At 43.9% G+C, this 18,077-nt stretch overlaps 1 protein-coding gene across 3 annotated transcripts in view; it reads left to right on the top strand.

Moving 5' to 3' along the window:
- LOC127637921 (protein inscuteable homolog) overlaps nucleotides 1-18,077 on the top strand; it is a 296,421-nt gene that overhangs the window by 261,334 nt on the left and 17,010 nt on the right. The window contains exon 10 of one of the 3 annotated variants that reach the window (XM_052119175.1): nucleotides 9,084-9,116. The exons of the other annotated variants lie outside the window; for them this stretch is intronic. Coding sequence (XP_051975135.1) covers nucleotides 9,084-9,116 — 33 coding nt within the window. The remainder of the gene's footprint in view (nucleotides 1-9,083; nucleotides 9,117-18,077) is intronic. 3 annotated transcript variants of the gene reach the window in all.

The raw sequence follows: 18,077 nt of genomic DNA on the forward strand, positions 1-18,077 counted from the left end.
CGGACCAAATGCGGACGTTCTTGGAATGTCCCCCGCGAACGTTATAAACCGGACCAAATGCGGACGTCCACGAAACGTCCCCCGCGAACGTTATAAACCGGACCAAATGCGGACGTCCACGGAAAGTCCCCCGCGAACGTTATAAACCGGACCAAATGCGGACGTCCACGGAATGTCCCCCGCGAACGTTATAAACCGGACCAAATGCGGACGTCCACGGAACGTCCCCCGCGAACGTTATAAACCGGACCAAATGCGGACGTCCTCGGAACGTCCCCCAGCGAACGTTATGAACCGGACCAAATGCGGACCTAAGTAGACGTTCACAACGTCCGGGGGACGTCCCCTGTTTGCTGGGATGGCTTTAACTGAAATAGACTAAAGTTTAATATAACTATTCTGATAAGTGTATATTTCCAACATCATGTTTGTGTTATCCGTTTCTGTAAGTTTTTGTGACGTGTTTCAGAAAGATAATCGCTTAGACAGAGCGATAGTTTATTTTCATCTTAACCGGACATCACAGTTGATCACTGAAATAATTCATAATTCAATATATTGATACCCGATTTCTTTATCAACTGTTTGTTCAATTGAGACATAAGGGGGTGATTTCAAAGCATTTTGAAAGTGACACACTTCCTTCTGCCAGTTGGTGGCGCTATAACTTTGACTCACAGTAGTCACATCCATGTGACACTGCTGAAGTTTCATCGAGATCAGTTAATGTATGCAAAAGTTATAACGCACTTCCTTGCTTTTATGCTTCCTTTGTGTGCTTTTTGGAGCTTCAAAGTTCATTTGCAATGTGTTCCACATTCAAACCAAAATATCTGACTTTCTGTTGGTCTGTTTGTTCACTTGAGACATAAGAGGGTGATTTCAAAGCATTTTGAAAGTGACACACTTCCTTCTGCCAGTTGGTGGCGCTATAACTTTGACTCACAATAGTCACATCCATGTGATACACTACTGAAGTTTCATCGAGATCAGTTAATGTATGCAGAAGTTATAACACACTTCCTTGCTATTTGCTCCCATTATATGCTACCTTTATGGGGTTTTTGGAACTTCAAAGTTTCCTTTGCAATGTGTTCCACATACAAACAAAAATATCTGACTTTCTGTTGGTCTGAGCCAATGACTGTAAATTAGAAAGTTGTCCGGCTCGATGAGAACAATATAATTCCTGAGTTTTGTGACTCTAGGTCGAAGTATAAAACCAATACCCCACTTTTTTCAACAGGTGGCGCTACTGAGCCCCTGCACCACGCATCAAAAAAGAATGTTCAACTTTGAAGCGCTGCCACGACCACAGTATTTAAGATATCAATAATCCTTTCACACGTCTACATCTGCCGTGTGTTTACATTATACACATAAAGTTTTAAGTAAATCGGGTAAAAATAAGAGTGTGATTTCAAAGCATTTTGAAAGTGACACACTTCCTTCTGCCAGTTGGTGGCGCTATAACTTGGACTCACAATAGTCACATCCATGCGATCGGCCTCTTCCAGCGATCACACTGCTGCGGTTTCATCAAGATCAATTAATGTATGCAGAAGTTATAACACATTTCCTGTTTCACTTTTCGCGCCATCATTTCGTTTCCTCGCCACGGCCAAACCGTTCGAGATATCAAAAATCCGCTGTCAATTTTTCATCCTCAATGTCTTGACTTCATGCTGACCGAGTTTCGTGGCGATTGGTGGAATTCTCTAGGAGGAGTATTTCACATTCCATTGCATGTGTTTTCCAAAGAACCCTAAATAGACGATTTCCTGTTGGGCTGGGGTAAAAAGTAAAAGTATGAAGGATATATGAAACGATGAGATCTATATGTGTACCGAGTTTCATATTATTACATGCAAGAGTGTTTGATTTATGGACCAAGTTTTCGGACCCTGTTTCAGGGGGCGCTGTCGAGCCCCCCTGCCACGCCCGGGTACCAGCTTCAGCCCGGCCCTAATGGCCGCGGGTTCTGACCAGTGTGCAAAGTTTCAGCACGTTAAGAGCCCCAAAAGTGCCCCAATAGTCGTAACAAAAAAAATAATAATAATAATAATAATAATAAATATAGCTGCAAGCAGCGATGGCGGGCCCAAGCCGGTGGCACCGCCACCCCCGTGCCTTTAGGGTCGCTGTGCACGATGGGCAATAACGTAACCTCGCTTTGACCGTCGAGAAGACGCGCGCTGTAGAGCTCGCATCAGCGCGGGCTCTGCAAAAGTGCACATCGAGGGCACACATCAACCACAAAGTATGCGCGAGCACCGTTCTGATACCTAAAATGAAAAATGAGACACCCTACGGTCTCATGGAGTTAATGGACACACGAAATAATTACACAAGACTGAAAATTCATATGAAGTGTGCCATTTGGGACAGGGTCTATGACCGTGAACCACAATAGTCACATCTATGAGGTAATTCAAATGTAGAATAATTTTTTATGTCATAGGTCAATATCTTTTGCAGCACTTAAACGTGTTAATCCAGAAGGCCAGTATTTATCCGGAGGTCTTTGTACAGGTTTATGAATGTAATTATAATTTACGCACCGCTGAAGTTTCATTGAGATCAGTTAATGTACGCAGATAATAACACACTTCCTTGCTTTTATGCTCCCTTTATGTGCTTTTTGGAGCTTCAAAGTTCATTTGCAACGTGGTCCACATTCAAACCAAAATATCTGACTTTCTGTTGGTTCGTTTGTTCACTTGAGACATAAGAGGATGATTTCAAAGCATTTTGAAAGTGACACACTTCCTTCTGCCAGTTGGTGGCGCTATAACTTTGACTCACAATAGTCACGTCCATGCGACCGGCCTCTTCCCGCGAACACACCGCTGAAGTTTCATTGAGATCAGTTAATGTACGCAGATAATAACACACTTCCTTGCTTTTATGCTCCCTTTATGTGCTTTTTGAGCTTCAAAGTTCGTTTGCAATGTGTTCCACATTCAAACCAAAATATCTGACTTTCTGTTGGTCTGTTTGTTTACTTGAGACATAACAGACTCCCCAATATATCATGTAGCCTATTTTGACATTTTTTTTGTATGAAATTGTCCGTTCAGACGCAAGCAGGAGCGAAAGCGAACTCTCATCAGAGTGCGTGAGTTAGACGCGACGCGGCTCGCTGTGTCACACAATCTGCTCGCAAACATGTATTTGAGTTGTTTTGACATTTGTTGAGTTGAATAGTGTAAAATCGATTGAATGTTCAAACAGGCAAACATTGTATACAACCGACAAACCTTCGTGAAGATGCGAGCAAAAATGATCTCGCCTCGCGTGTTGTCAGAGACAACCCTAAAACAACATCATTCTCGGAAGTTTTGATACGTTCGGATCGATCAGCCCATCCCTACTTTCTTTAGACATATGTTTCATGTTTGTGTTATACGTTTCTGTAAGTTTTTGTGACGTGTTTCAGAAAGATAATCGCTTAGACAGAGCGATAGTTTATATTCATCTTAACAGGACATCACAGCGGAATCCGTGTTGATCACTGCAATACTTCCTAATTCAATATATTGATACACGATTTCTTTATCAACTGTTTGTTCACTTGAGACATAATATATCATGCAGTTTGGTGTATGAAATTGTCCGTTCAAACGCAAGAAGGGAAAGCGAACTCTCATCGACGTGCGAACGTTCGCAAACATTTATTTGAGTTGTTTTGCCTTTGTTGAGTTGAATAGTGTAAAATCGCTTGAATGTTCAAACTGGAAAGCATTAAAACACAATTGACTTACCTTCGTGCAGACGCAAATAAGATGTCTTCTGTAGTCTAAGTCTGGAGCTGAGACACCCCTCGCTGCAGCCTGTAGCACGATGACGTAGCTGGATGGTCCAATACGTACTGGATAGTTAATTTTACAACATTTTAAATCACATAATTTTAAACCTAACTTTAAACCAGAAGTATATTTTTTATTTCAGTGTCTGCAGGACATGTACGTACATTAAAAAAAAAAAAAAAAAACAACAACTGATTTTAAGTTTAATATACAAACTGATCACAGCAGATCAGATCAAGCGCTTGTCACTAAAGTGACCATTTATATTTATAAATAGTTGTCCTTTGTGCTATAGTGATTGCCGTCACTGATGAAGCAGTCTGCTGAGCAGTAACCTTCAAAGTCTTTGGTCGAGTAAAAGTCACGAAGGATTCCTTTCCTTCCATCTCCAACATAGCCTGCGTGAAGTCTTTAAATAAGTCCCCACAACAAAGCGTAACAGCGTTTTTTTTAAACTTTTATTAAGATTCAAACAAACAAAGTCAATGTACAGTCAAAACTACAATAATACATATATAAAGAGAAAAACAAAACAGCCAGGGGGGAAGGCTAAACATCATGTAAATATATTGAAGGACTCACATATAGAAACAGTTTTAATTTAACAAAGCGTAACAGCGTCCAGTACGTATTGGACCATCCAGCTACGTCATCGTGCTACAGGCTGCAGCGAGGACCTCTTGGAGGAGCTCCACCTACTAGGAGACCGAAATGCTCCATTAGAGAGATTAAACAGGAGAGCTGCATGTGGTAGACAAAGTTACTCCAGTAGCAGTTGCTCAGCCAATGTAAGTGAATGGGATTTTACATATAGACCGTATTTATTCAGTAAATTCCCCGCACGCACACACACAGCAGGCGGCACTCAGAGAGGGAGAGAGAGAGAAAAATTCCAAGAAATCCACATTCAAACCAAAATATCTGACTTTCTGTTGGTCTGTTTGTTCACTTGAGATATAACAGACTCCCCAATATATCATGTAGCCTATTTTGACATTTATTTTGTATGAAATTGTCCGTTCAGACGCAAGCAGGAGCGAAAGCGAACTCTCATCGGCGTTCGGCGGCTCGCTGTGTCACACAATCTGCTCGCAAACATGTATTTGAGTTGTTTTCACATTTGTTGAGTTGAATAGTGTAAAATCGCTTGAATGTTCAAACAGGCAAACATTGTATACAACCGACAAACCTTCGTGAAGATGCGAGCAAAAATAATCTCGCCTCGAGGATCACGTGTTGTCAGACACAACCCTAAATCAACATCATTCTCGGACGTTTTGATACGTTCGGATCGATCAGCCCATCCCTACTTTCTTTAGACATATGTTTCATGTGTTGGTTTTAATAAAGACTCGGAGTACTCATAAAACTCACAGAACGAAATATGCGTCACACTTTACTGCGTTCTCAACAACATGTACAAGTCTTCTTCATACGTTAAAACAACGACAATACAGAAAATAGGCTTAGAACTCCACCTAGTGGTTATATTATAGAATTAAAGGAGAAATTACATATGAGACAGCTTTATAACTGAAATGGCTTTAACTGAAATAGACTAAAGTTTAATATAACTATTCTGATAAGTGTATATTTCCAACATCATGTTTGTGTTATCAGTTTCTGTAAGTTTTTGTGACGTGTTTCAGAAAGATAATGGCTTAGACAGAGCAATAGTTTATTTTCATCTTAACCGGACATTAAAGTTGATCACTGCAATAATTCATAATTCAATATATTGATACCCGATTTGTTTATCAACTGTTTGTTCAATTGAGACATAAGGGGGTGATTTCAAAGCATTTTGAAAGTGACACACTTCCTTCTGCCAGTTGGTGGCGCTATAACTTTGACTCACAGTAGTCACATCAATGTGACACACTGCTGAAGTTTCATCGAGATCAGTTAATATATGCAAAAGTTATAACACACTTCCTTGCTTTTATGCTTCCATGGTGTGCTTTTTGGAGCTTCAAAGTTCATTTGCAATGTGTTCCACATTCAAACCAAAATATCTGACTCTAGGTCAAAGTATGAAACCAATACCCCACTTTTGTCTGAAGGTGGCGCTACTGAGCCCCTGCACCAGGCATCAAAAAAGAAAATTCAAGTTTGAAGAGCTGCCACAACAACAGTATTTAAGATATCAATAATCCTTTCACACGTCTACATCTGCCGGGTGTTTACATTATACACATAAAGTTTGAAGTAAATCGTGTAACAATAAGTGGGTGATTTTAAAGCATTTTGAAAGTGACACACTTCCTTCTGCCAGTTGGTGGCGCTATAACTTTGACTCACAATAGTCACATCCATGCAATCGGCCTCTTACAGCGAACACACCGCTGAAGTTTCATCGAGATCAATTAATGTATGCAGAAGTTATAACACTCTGACTGTTTCTCGTTTCCGCCATCATTTCGTTTCCTCGCCACGGCCAAACCGTTAGAGATATCAAAAATCTGCAGGCAATTTTTCATGCTCAATGTCTTGACATCATGCTGACCGAGTTTGGTGGCGATTGGTGGAATTCTCTGGGAGGAGTATTCCAAATTCCATTGCGTGCGTTTTCAAACAACCCTAAATAGACGGTTTCCTGTTGGTCTGGGGTAAAAAGTAAAAGTATGAAGGATATATGAAACGATGAGATCTATATGTGTACCCAGTTTCATATTATTACATGCAAGCGTGTTTGAGTTATAGACCAAGTTTTCGGCCCCTGTTCCAGGGGCGCTGTCGAGCCCCCTGCCACGCCCGGTACCAGCTTCAGCCCGGCCCTAATGACCGCAGGTTCTGACCCGTGTGCAAAGTTTCAAGAGTTTTTGAGCATGTTAAGAGCCCCAAAAGTGCCCCGTAAGTCGTAAAAAAAATAAAATAATAATAATAATAATAATAATAATAATAATAATCCTAACTGAAAACAATAGGGTCCTACGCACTTTGTGCTTGGGCCCTAATAATAATAATAATCCTAACGAAAACAATAGGGTCCTACGCACTTTGTGCTTGGGCCCTAATAATAATCCTAACGAAAACAATAGGGTCCTACGCACTTTGTGCTTGGGCCCTAATAATAATTCTAACGAAAACAATAGGGCCTTGCCTTTTCAAGGCTTGGGCCCTAATAATAATAATAATAATAATAATAATAATAATTAAAGCTGCGAGCAGCGATGACGGGCCCAAGCCGGTGGCACCGCCACCCCTGGGCCTTTAGGGTCGCCGCGCATGACGGGCAATAACGTAAGCTCGCTTCGACCGTCGAGAAGATGTGTGCAAATTCCAAGAAATCCACATTCAAACCAAAATATCTGACTTTCTGTTGGTCTGTTTGTTCACTTGAGACATAAGGGGGTGATTTAAAAGCATTTTGAAAGTGACACACTTCCTTCTGCCAGTTGGTGGCGCTATAACTGACTCACAATAGCAACATCCATGCGATCGGCCTCTTACAGCGAACACACTGCTGAAGTTTCATCGAGATCAAGTAATGTATGCAGAAGTTATAACACACTTCCTTGCTGTTTAAGCTTCATTTATGTGCTTTTTTGAGCTTCAAAGTTCTTTTGCAATGTGTTCCACATTCAAACCAAAATATCTGACTCTAGGTCAAAGTATGAAACCAATACCCCACTTTTGTCTGAAGGTGGCGCTACTGAGCCCCTGCACCAGGCATCAAAAAAGAAAATTCAAGTTTGAAGAGCTGCCGCGACAGCAGTATTTAAGATATCAATAATTCTTTCACACGTCTACATCTGCCGTGTGTTTACATTATACACCTAAAGTTTGAAGTAAATCGTGTAACAATAAGTGGGTGATTTTAAAGCATTTTGAAAGTGACACACTTCCTTCTGCCAGTTGGTGGCGCTATAACTTTGACTCACAATAGTCACATCCATGCGATCGGCCTCTTACAGCGAACACACCGCTGAAGTTTCATCGAGATCAATTAATGTATGTAGAAGTTATAACACTCTGACTGTTTCTCGTTTCTCGCCATCATTTCGTTTCCTCGCCACGGCCAAACCGTTGGAGATATCAAAAACCTGCCGGCAATTTTTCATGGTCAATGTCTTGACATCATGCTGACCGAGTTTGGTGGCGATTGGTGGAGTTCTCTGGGAGGAGTATTCCAAATTCCATTGCGTGCGTTTTCAAACAACCCTAAATAGACGGTTTCCTGTTGGTCTGGGGTAAAAAGTAAAAGTATGAAGGATATATGAAATGATGAGATCTATATGTGTACCGAGTTTCATATTATTACATGCAAGCGTGTTTGAGTTATAGACCAAGTTTTCGGCCCCTGTTCCAGGGGCGCTGTCGAGCCCCCCTGCCACGCCCGGGTACCAGCTTCAGGCCGGCCCTAATGACCGCAGGTTCTGACCCGTGTGCAAAGTTTCAAGAGTTTTTGAGCATGTTAAGAGCCCCAAAAGTGCCCCGTAAGTCGTAAAAAAAAAAAAAAAAATAATAATAATAATAATAATAATAATTCTAACGAAAACAATAAGGTCCTACGCACTTTTTGCTTGGGCCCTAATAATAATAATAATCCTAACGAAAACAATAGGGCCTTGCCTTTTCAAGGCTTGGGCCCTAATAATAATAATAATAATCCTAACGAAAACAATAGGGTCCTACGCACTTTGTGCTTGGGCCCTAATAATAATAATAATAATAATAATCCTAACGAAAACAATAGGGTCCTACGCACTTTGTGCTTGGGCCATAAAAAGTAACTTAACATTTGTTTGAAATTGAGCTATGATATCCTATGATATACAAATATGTATTTCTATAATAAACATATGTGGCCCTCTAACTTATAAAACTATGTGTTTTCATGAACTGTTGTGTTTAAACTCTATTGTGCAATGTTTTTAGAACTGAAACTACAACTACGCAAACACTTTAACAAATATATTATCAGCTCAACTGGGTACAGAGCTTTTGTGTTTTTGTACATTGGTAACACATATGAAACTGCTAACAGCTGTGCATAAAACATTCAACAGTATGCCAAATCTTACAAAGTGGGGGTAACCACTTGATACGTTGGTAAAAAGCCTGTAAATCAGCACTTTCCAGCAATGTTGGTTACCAAAATGCATTTATGCTGCTGAGTTCACTCCACGAACCTACGTAAGATTCTGAGTTGGGCTCTCTGTGTCATTATTCAAGACTGTCTGTATTCATATGACCAAAGTAAGTTCATAGTTGTTGCTTTTTCCCCGAATACAATTTATTATGTTAATATAATTGTAACGCTTCCCACAGGAAGGAGGACAGGAAACAGGTGTTCAGCGCAAGGTAAGCTTTTATTCTCTTTCTTTACAACACACAATGTAATACAAGCGCACTGAGTTGGCTTGTCGTCTCCCCTTGACTGGAGGCTCTGTGTCTGCTTTTATGCCGCTCTCCTCGTGCTCACTGGAATTAGAGACAGGTGTTAGGCATAATTTAGCTCAGGTGTAAGCGCCCTTACTGCTTTCCTCTCCCGGACGGGCGCTTGACCACGCCCCCGCTGCCACATACCCCCACCGCCCGACTCAGGCCGGGGCACCATCTGGCCTGCCTACCACTCCCCCCCATTTCTGGAGAGAAAGTCGGCGACAGCCATCTGCACCCCCGGTCTGTGGACCACCTTGAATTTAAAGGGCTGGAGAGCCAGATACCAACGAGTGATCCGGGCGTTAGTATATTTCATGCGGTGGAGCCATTGGAGTGGGGCGTGATCCGAGCAGAGGGTGAAGGCCCGCCCCAGCAGGTAATACCGGAGGGTGAGGACCGCCCACTTGATGGCCAAACACTCCTTCTCCACGGTGCTGTACTTAGTCTCCCTCAAAGAGAGCTTCCGGCTAATGTACAGCACTGGGCGCTCCTCCCCCTCCACCACCTGCGAGAGTATGGCCCCCAGCCCTCTGTCTGAAGCGTCCGTCTGCAAAATAAAAGGGAGAGAGAAATCAGGTGCATGAAGAAGCGGCCCCCCACAAAGTGCGGCTTTAATCTGCATAAACGCTTGTTGGCACTGCTCTGACCATTGGACCGGATCTGGAGCCCCCTTTTTACTGAGGTCTGTCAGCGGGCTGGTGACGTCCGAATAATAAGGCACAAACCTTCTATAATAGCCAGCCAGCCCCAGGAACTGCCTCACCCCCTTTTTGGTCTTAGGTCTAGGGCAAGTCGCAATCGCCGCGGTCTTATCAATTTGGGGACGCACCTGGCCATGACCCAAGTGGAACCCCAGATACCGTACCTCCACACGCCCAATCGCGCACTTCTTAGGGTTTGCTGTGAGCCCCGCCCGCCGCAGCGATCTCAGGACGGCCCTCAGATGTTGCATGTGCCGCTGCCAATCATTGCTATAAATGATAATATCATCTAAATAGGCAGCGGCGTACGCGGTGTGAGGTCTGAGGATCCGATCCATGAGTCGCTGAAACGTGGCCGGAGCCCCAAACAAACCGAAAGGAAGCGTCACAAATTGGTGTAATCCAAACGGCATAGTGAAGGCTGTTTTCTCACGGGACATTGGTGTCAAGAGGATCTGCCAATAACCCTTTGTTAAATCCAAGGTCGAATAAAATCGAGCAGTACCTAACCGATCGAGCAGTTCATCAACACGGGGCATTGGGTACGCGTCAAATTTAGACACCGCGTTGATCCACACAGAATCGAACAGAACCATCACTCTTGGGAACAAGAACAACCGGGCTGGACCAATCACTGTGGGATTCCTCTATTACGCCCATATCAAGCATCGCATCTAATTCCTCCCGTACTATTTTCTTTTTATGTTCAGGTAAGCGATAGGGGCGGCAATGCACCACCGCGCCCGGCTCGGTCTCGATGTGGTGCTGTATGATGTTTGTATGGCCCGGTAGAGGGGAAAACACATCCGCAAATTCCTTTTGTAATTCGGAAACCTCTGTGAGTTGCCGCGGTGAGAGTTGGTCTCCACAAGTAACCAGAGTGTTAAGATTGTAGTTTTTGTTTACCTCCGGTCCGAGCTCCGCCCTCTCCGGAACTACCGTGGCCAACGTCACAGAGGCCGCCTCCTCCCTCCATAATTTCAGGAAGTTGAGGTGATAAATTTGACGTGCGCCCCCTCTATCGGTACGTTTAACTTCATAATCGAGATCCCCTACTCGTCGTGTGACCTCAAAGGGTCCTTGCCACTTGGCGAGTAATTTAGAGCTCGATGTTGGGAGTAATACTGAGTACCTTATCTCCGGTGCGAATTCCCGTAGCCGAGCACCCCTGTCATACAGCCGGCGTTGGCGTTCTTGAGCTTGGAGCAAATTCTCCTGTGTTAATCGCCCCAGTGTGTGGAGTTTTGCTCTAAGATCGAGAACGAACTGAATTTCATTTTTGCTATTAGAAGGTCCCTCCTCCCACGCTCGCGGATGACGTCAAGGACACCGCGGGGCGTCGCCCGTACAGCAGCTCAAACGGGGAGAACCCTGTGGAGGCTTGTGGGACCTCTCGTACTGCAAACAACAGGGGGTCTAGCCACTTATCCCAATTTCTAGCGTCATCGTGTATGAATTTACGAATCATGTTCTTGAGCGTTTTATTAAATCGTTCCACTAGGCCATCAGTCTGCGGATGGTAAATGCTAGTGCGAATCGATTTAATGCCCAAGAGCTCGTAAAGTTTGCGAAGTGTTCGTGACATAAAAGTCGTGCCTTGATCGGTGAGGATTTCTTTCGGAATCCCCACCCGGGAGATTATCTTGAAGAGTGCCCCCGCAACACTACGTGCGGAGATGTTGCTCAGAGGCACTGCTTCCGGATATCGCGTCGCGTAATCCACTAGGACTAACATGAAGCGATGTCCGCGTGCTGACCGTTCTAATGGCCCGACGAGGTCCATCCCAATTCTTTCGAAGGGGACCTCGATTAATGGTAGAGGGCGCAATGGCGCTTTTGGGGTGGCCGGTGGGTTTACCAGCTGACATTCACGGCACGCTGCACACCACCTGCGGACGTCACCGCCAATGCCCGGCCAATAGAAACGGGCTATTAGACGGAGAAGTGTTTTCCGTTCCCCTAGGTGACCGGCCATAGGATTATAGTGAGCCGCCTGGAAAACCATTTCCCGTTTCCTGTAACCATCAATAATTGCGTTACTTCCTCCTTTGTTTGAGCGTCCTGCGTCAATAACCGATCTCTAATCATGGCAAAATATGGGTATGAAATGGCGATGCCCGGCCGGAGCTGTTGACCATCAATTACTCTCACTTGGTCAAGAGCATGTTTAAGGGTTTCGTCCCGCGACTGCTCTAGAGGGAAGTCCCCCTCAGGGAATTCCCTGAGAGGAGGGGTGGCCACCTCGCCCCTTTCCTCGTCATTCCGAGCAGCTGAGGACGGCCCCGGCTCCGCCTCCCCTGCCAAAGCATCGCACACCACACACCTCTTTATGCAGGACCCATCCGCACAAATACCCTCTAAAATATCTTTAAAATTCGGCCAATCGGTACCCAAGATTAGCGGATGGGTGAGGCTGGGACTAACCGCTGCCTCCACACTATGGTTTTTTTCCCTGAATTTAATCACCAAAGTCACCATGGGATACTTGTGAACATCCCCATGCACACACCTCACCCTCACCAGTTTAGCTAAACCCAAAGCCCCGGGTTGAACCAAGCGTTGGTGGATGGTGGTCTGATTGCAGCCGGTATCCAGCAAAGCTTGGTAAATACCCCCCCTGATCCTTACCGGAATCCATCAGCGGACACTGATCCCGGAAGTGGTCCGGGTCTCCGCACCTCCAACAGGCCGGCCCAGGCGTTGCGGCCGCACTTGTGCTGGCGGGCGCCCCCACCTGAGGAGGAGAGCGGCTGAAAGACGGGGAGTGGGAGGGTACATTCTCCCAAGGCCGGGAAGCTGGTCTCTGGAACCCTCCACGCCTGCGCGGGGCAGGAACGGGCCCTGGGGAGAGAACAGAAGAAGAGACCAAAGGGGAGGAGGCGAGGGCAGGGGCAGACACAAGGGAAGGGGAGAGAGAGAGAGAGAGACGAAGAAGAGGGCTCGTCCGCCCTCGGGATCGCCGCCAGATGGTCCTCTGCGAGACGAATGGCTTCCTCCAGCGACGCTGGGCGGTGGCACTGGACCCACTCCGCCGTTTTCCGGGGCAGCCGTTGACTAAATTGCTCCAGTACCACCTGATCGATAACACCCTCGACGTTGCGGTCCCCCTCGAGCAGCCACCTCCGACAGGCGTCCCGGAGCCGTTGGGCAAATGCGAACGGGCGACCGGACTTTTCCAACTTCATGCCCCGGAAGAGCTGACGATTCTCTTCCGGGCTCCGACCGACCCGTTGCAAAATGGCTCTTTTTAGGTCTGTATAGGCCAGGAGGTTAGTTGCCGGCAGTTGTTGAGCCGCGAGTTGAGCTTCCCCGGACAGGAGAGGAACTAGGCGGGCTGCCCATCGTTCATGCGGCCAGACCCAGATTTCTGCCGTTCGCTCAAACAAATCCAGAAAGGCCTCAGGATCGTCTGCTACCCCCATCTTCTGTAACGTGGGCGGGGGCAGCGTGGAGCGGGTGTCCGGGGTCGCGGCTGTGGCCGGCGCGGCCTCCTGGCTGAGGAGGCTCCGGATGGCGTGCCGGTCCTCTGCCTGAGCCCGCATGATCTCAAAAAACCGGCGATCCTGGTCCTGCCGGAGCTCAAGCAGGGATTGTTGGTGGCTCTGGTGTAGTGTCGTGAGGGACTGGAGGACCTCCGCCAGCTGGGAGGACTCTATGAGGACAGGTAAAGAATGGCAACAACAACTGCCTGAGTTACACCAGGCAATAGGCTGAGAGAGGCTGAACTGAGGTCTTGTAGGCCTGTTGTAAGGCAGGTCCTTACCAGACATCACCAGCAACAATTTTTGTTGAAGGAACAAGCATTACACTGAGGAGGATTCAGTGTACTCTGGAGCAGGATTTATTTACATTTATGCATTTGGCAGACGCTTTTATCCAAAGCGACTTACAGTGAACTTATTACAGGGACAATCCCCGGAGCAACCTGGAGTTAAGTCTTGCACAAGGACACAATGATGGTGGCTGTGGGGCTCGAACCAGCAACCTTCTGATTAACAGTTATGTGCTTTAGCCCACTACGCACCAACACCACTTGTTTGGAGGTGGAGGATCCATCATGGTCTGGAGCGGTGTGTCACAGCATCATCGGACTGAGCTTGTTGTCATGGCGACAATCTCAATGCTGTGCATTACAGGTAAGACATCCTGCTCCCTCATGCGGTACCCTTCTTGCAGGCTCATCCTGACATGTCCCTCCAGCATGACAATGCCAATACTACTTGTTCTGTGTGTGATTTCCTGCAAGACAGGAATGCCAGTGTTCTGCCAGGACCATCGAAGAGCCAGGATCTCAATCCCATTAAGCACGTTTGGAACCTATTGGATCGGAGGGTGAGGGTTAGGGCCATTCCCCACAAAAATGTCCGGAAACTTGCAAGTGCCTTAGTGGGGTAACAACTCACAGCAAGAACTGGCAAATCTGGTGCAGTCCATGAGGAGGAGATGCACTGCAGTACTTAATGCAGCTGGTGGCCACACCAGATACTGACTGTTACTTTTGATTTTGGCTTTTCTTCATTTTATGTTCTTACAAACACTTGTTAAGTTTGCTGAAAATAAAAGCAGTTGAAAGTGAGAGGACGTTTAGGTAAGGAAGATCTTGCACTGATCACTAGATTTCTTTCTTCCTCTTTTTTCACGTTATTCAACTCACTCTTCTACGGAAGCTCAATTTTTTTTTTCTCTCTTCCAAATTATTATTTTTTCTCTTCAAAAAAAGGATTGCAGTACCAACCATGGCCATCAGGTGCCACTATTAGTAAACATGTAATCTTATGCTTTTAATGCTTTCTCTGTTGCTATATGTCATGATCAGACTTTCATGGTGACATTTAATAATAATAATATATTTATATAATTATTTATATTTTAATATAACAAGTTGCTTATGCTTTTGAAACACACTGTCTACTGCAGAAAGCAAAGAGTTCCAGATGAAGAATGTCAAATAAATATCCAAATATTGTTGGCCTGTCTAAACATGAGCTAGACAGTTATACCGATGTAAAATGCTCATCCCAAACAAATTGGGACAAACAAAACAAAAAAAAATCACCGTTTGTTCCCCCAACCTTGAAGTTCAGGGCTTCTGTATTCTTCAAACAAAAACATGACACAATATGTGGTGTCCTTACATTATTCCACCACAAGATGGCACTCTTAAGAACAGAATGATTTTAGTTTTTTTTTTTTTTATATGAACAATTTACCATGGAATGTTGATTTGTTGAAGATCAAAATCTAAATCAAATATATATTTTAAATGTTACGTGTTATAACACAACCCCTGGAAGGAGAAGAGGAGAAAGGTATCAATATAAATATCTATCTACATACATAAACATAACTATATGCCATTTACAAGTTTTCACAAAGCTAACAATACAAAAAATGCTTTTAATAGTAATAATAATAACAATGTTTTAAATCACAGTAAGTTTCAAGTTGTAAATAGGTTTGCAGTAGAAATGTTAGTGATTTAACACTGCTCATCAATTTCGTTTGAGATTACCAATCAAAAAGGCGGGACTCACATTTCTCGAGGAGCAGCTCAAGGAAAGCAAGTAACATCATGTTAGTTCAGCAGTCAGTGCCATGTATGATGTGAGCAGTGAAACTATATTGCTTTGTTCACACTGCAGGACAAATCTGATTTTTCCCACAAATACGTTTTGTTTTTTTGTTTTTTGAGTGACTGTTCAAACTGCAAATTATATGTGGCTAGATCAGATATTTTCTGTTCATACTACAGTCGCTTTTGTTGTCATGTCCACATTCGTTGTCGTGGTTGTCATTCACCATGCATGATATTTTAGCGATGGATATTTTACGATTGATTGCACTTTTCATGATGGCGGTATCCAAATATGAACATTCTTCACAGAAAATGGCTTAAAATGGGATAGGTGACATATGCAATGTTTGTTGCTGCTAGTGTTTTAACGTGGATGTCCTGTACCTTGGCCGAAATCACGATGCTCCATATGGGATGCCTTTTATCTCGGGGTCCTGTATTTTAGCAAAGAGCGAAATATTGAATATCCCATAAGGCATTGTGTCCCGTATTAAATCATAAAAAGGTCAGACGTTGAGACGAGACCCGTGTCCTGTATTTGTGTGACATTCAATTAATGCCCAGACCTCCTTAAAAGAGGCTTAGCCCCCTATCAATGAATCTTGTCCCTGCTTGTGAGCACATTTTTTAAATATAACAAAACCTAATATTCATGCGCAAAATAACATTCTGAGGTAACATACAAAATTGCATAAATTTGGCAGTGCTATAAGATAAAAAAAATAACAATTTTACAACTGCATTTTTAGAAATATGGAGATAGGCAAGCTGTTTTACAGTTTTTCCACCAGAGGGAGCCACAAGAAAAATTGTAAATGTCTGATTCCACAGAAATTCTACATTCTTTAATTTACCACAGGCCCTGTAATTCAGATAATCTTTTTAAGTCTGTTATGATCCGCTGTCTGACTGTAATTCAATTATTGCAGGTATTACATAATGGTTAAACATTCTGTATATCTTAATTCAGATAATTTTTAACATGGGGTGATTTAAACACCAATTTAACATTTAAACCTCCCTTATGGATTCATTTAAACTTGCAGATAAGGTCATATAAATATTTAATTGAAATAGAATGAATACATGAATAACTTTGTAAGAGAACAGTGAATATGCCATCAGCCCTCTGTGAAACGATTTATCATATTATTTATATGTATTATGGCCCGAAATCTTTGTCAATCAGCTGCGACGTATTCTTTCAAATCCAAGGTTCAAGAGCGATGGCTCATCTCGGTGTCGGAGTGATTACCGCTTCCCTGTATGCGGGGACACGGGACAAAGACGGTTCTCTCAAGAAGAAATGATAAAACAATATTAATCCGGCACTTAATGAGAGCAGTTGCAAGCGATAGGTAACAAAATATTTTTTGTCTGCTTCTTCACATTGTCTTACTCTCCTTTTGAGCTCTCTATTTCATTGGCTGTTGTTTATTGCAATCACTCGCTTGTTATCATGAGTGCGCAAACCTGACGTCTCGACAAAAACAAATTTCAAGCAGGTGACACTTTTTCTAGCAAAGTAAACAGATGGACCACCACATATGAGATGCTTGATAGTAGGGTTGCTGCAGAGTTTTCTAAATCAAACTTAAGACTTTTTAAAGACCTGTACTAATAAAATTGATACTGTAATCCCATCCAAAATCAAATCCACACAATCGCAAAAGACAGGTTTACCACATATATATCACAATAAATTGTTTTATGTATCTTTATGTAAATAAATACAAATTAGAGGTCGACAAATATTGAATTTTGCTGATATGATAATGTATTGAAATAAAAACAATTTTATCTGCCAATAGTTTTTAAAATTAGTGGCCTATATTATATGTTCTTCATCTTTCCTTCCTGTGGTGTGGAGGGCCAGACAGAGGCTAATATTGTCCTAATTAAATACAATTCAAGATGCAGTTTATGGTGCAACCAAACTATGGATAAAAAAGAAAAAAATATTTTATTTACAGAGTGGAACTTTTAACTTTAAAGTATGAAATATATTGGGGACTCTTATTTTGAAATGTTTGAGTCTTCTCTCAGCACCAGAGCCTCGGGACGCGCTTTTGCCTCCTGATGCCACACTATCTGCCCCGCTGCGAAGCCTCTCCAGGTATGTCGAAAACGATCGTCCCTTTAGTGCCCCTCGCATGGAGCTTGGACGCATGTCTTTCACTTCCCAACCCATCACGCTAGTTGGCCAGGACTTCTCTATCTTGCCTCAACACCGACCGTTTCTACAGTTTGCATTCGATGGACAGGCGTATCAGTACAAGGTCCTCCCCTTCGGCGTGTGCTTGTCCCCTCATGTCGTCCTCACGTGGGTCGCAGAGGCAGCCCTTGCCCCACCAGGGGAAGTGGGCATCCGCATATTCAACTACCTCGACGACTGGCTCATCCTGGCCCACTCCAGAGAGTTACTATGCGCCCACAGGGACAGGTGCTCAGGCACCTCAGCCACCGAGGGCTTCAGGTCAACTGGGAAAAGAGCAAGCTCACCCTGGTTCAGAGCATCTATTTTCTCGGCATGGAGTTAGACTCAGTCTCAATGCTCAGTGCTGAAATGCCTCACCTTGTTCAAGCCAGGCATGGCGGTTCCTC

The sequence above is a fragment of the Xyrauchen texanus genome, chromosome 46 (assembly GCF_025860055.1).
Source record: "Xyrauchen texanus isolate HMW12.3.18 chromosome 46, RBS_HiC_50CHRs, whole genome shotgun sequence".
In the NCBI taxonomy this organism is placed as follows: Eukaryota; Metazoa; Chordata; class Actinopteri; order Cypriniformes; family Catostomidae; genus Xyrauchen; species Xyrauchen texanus.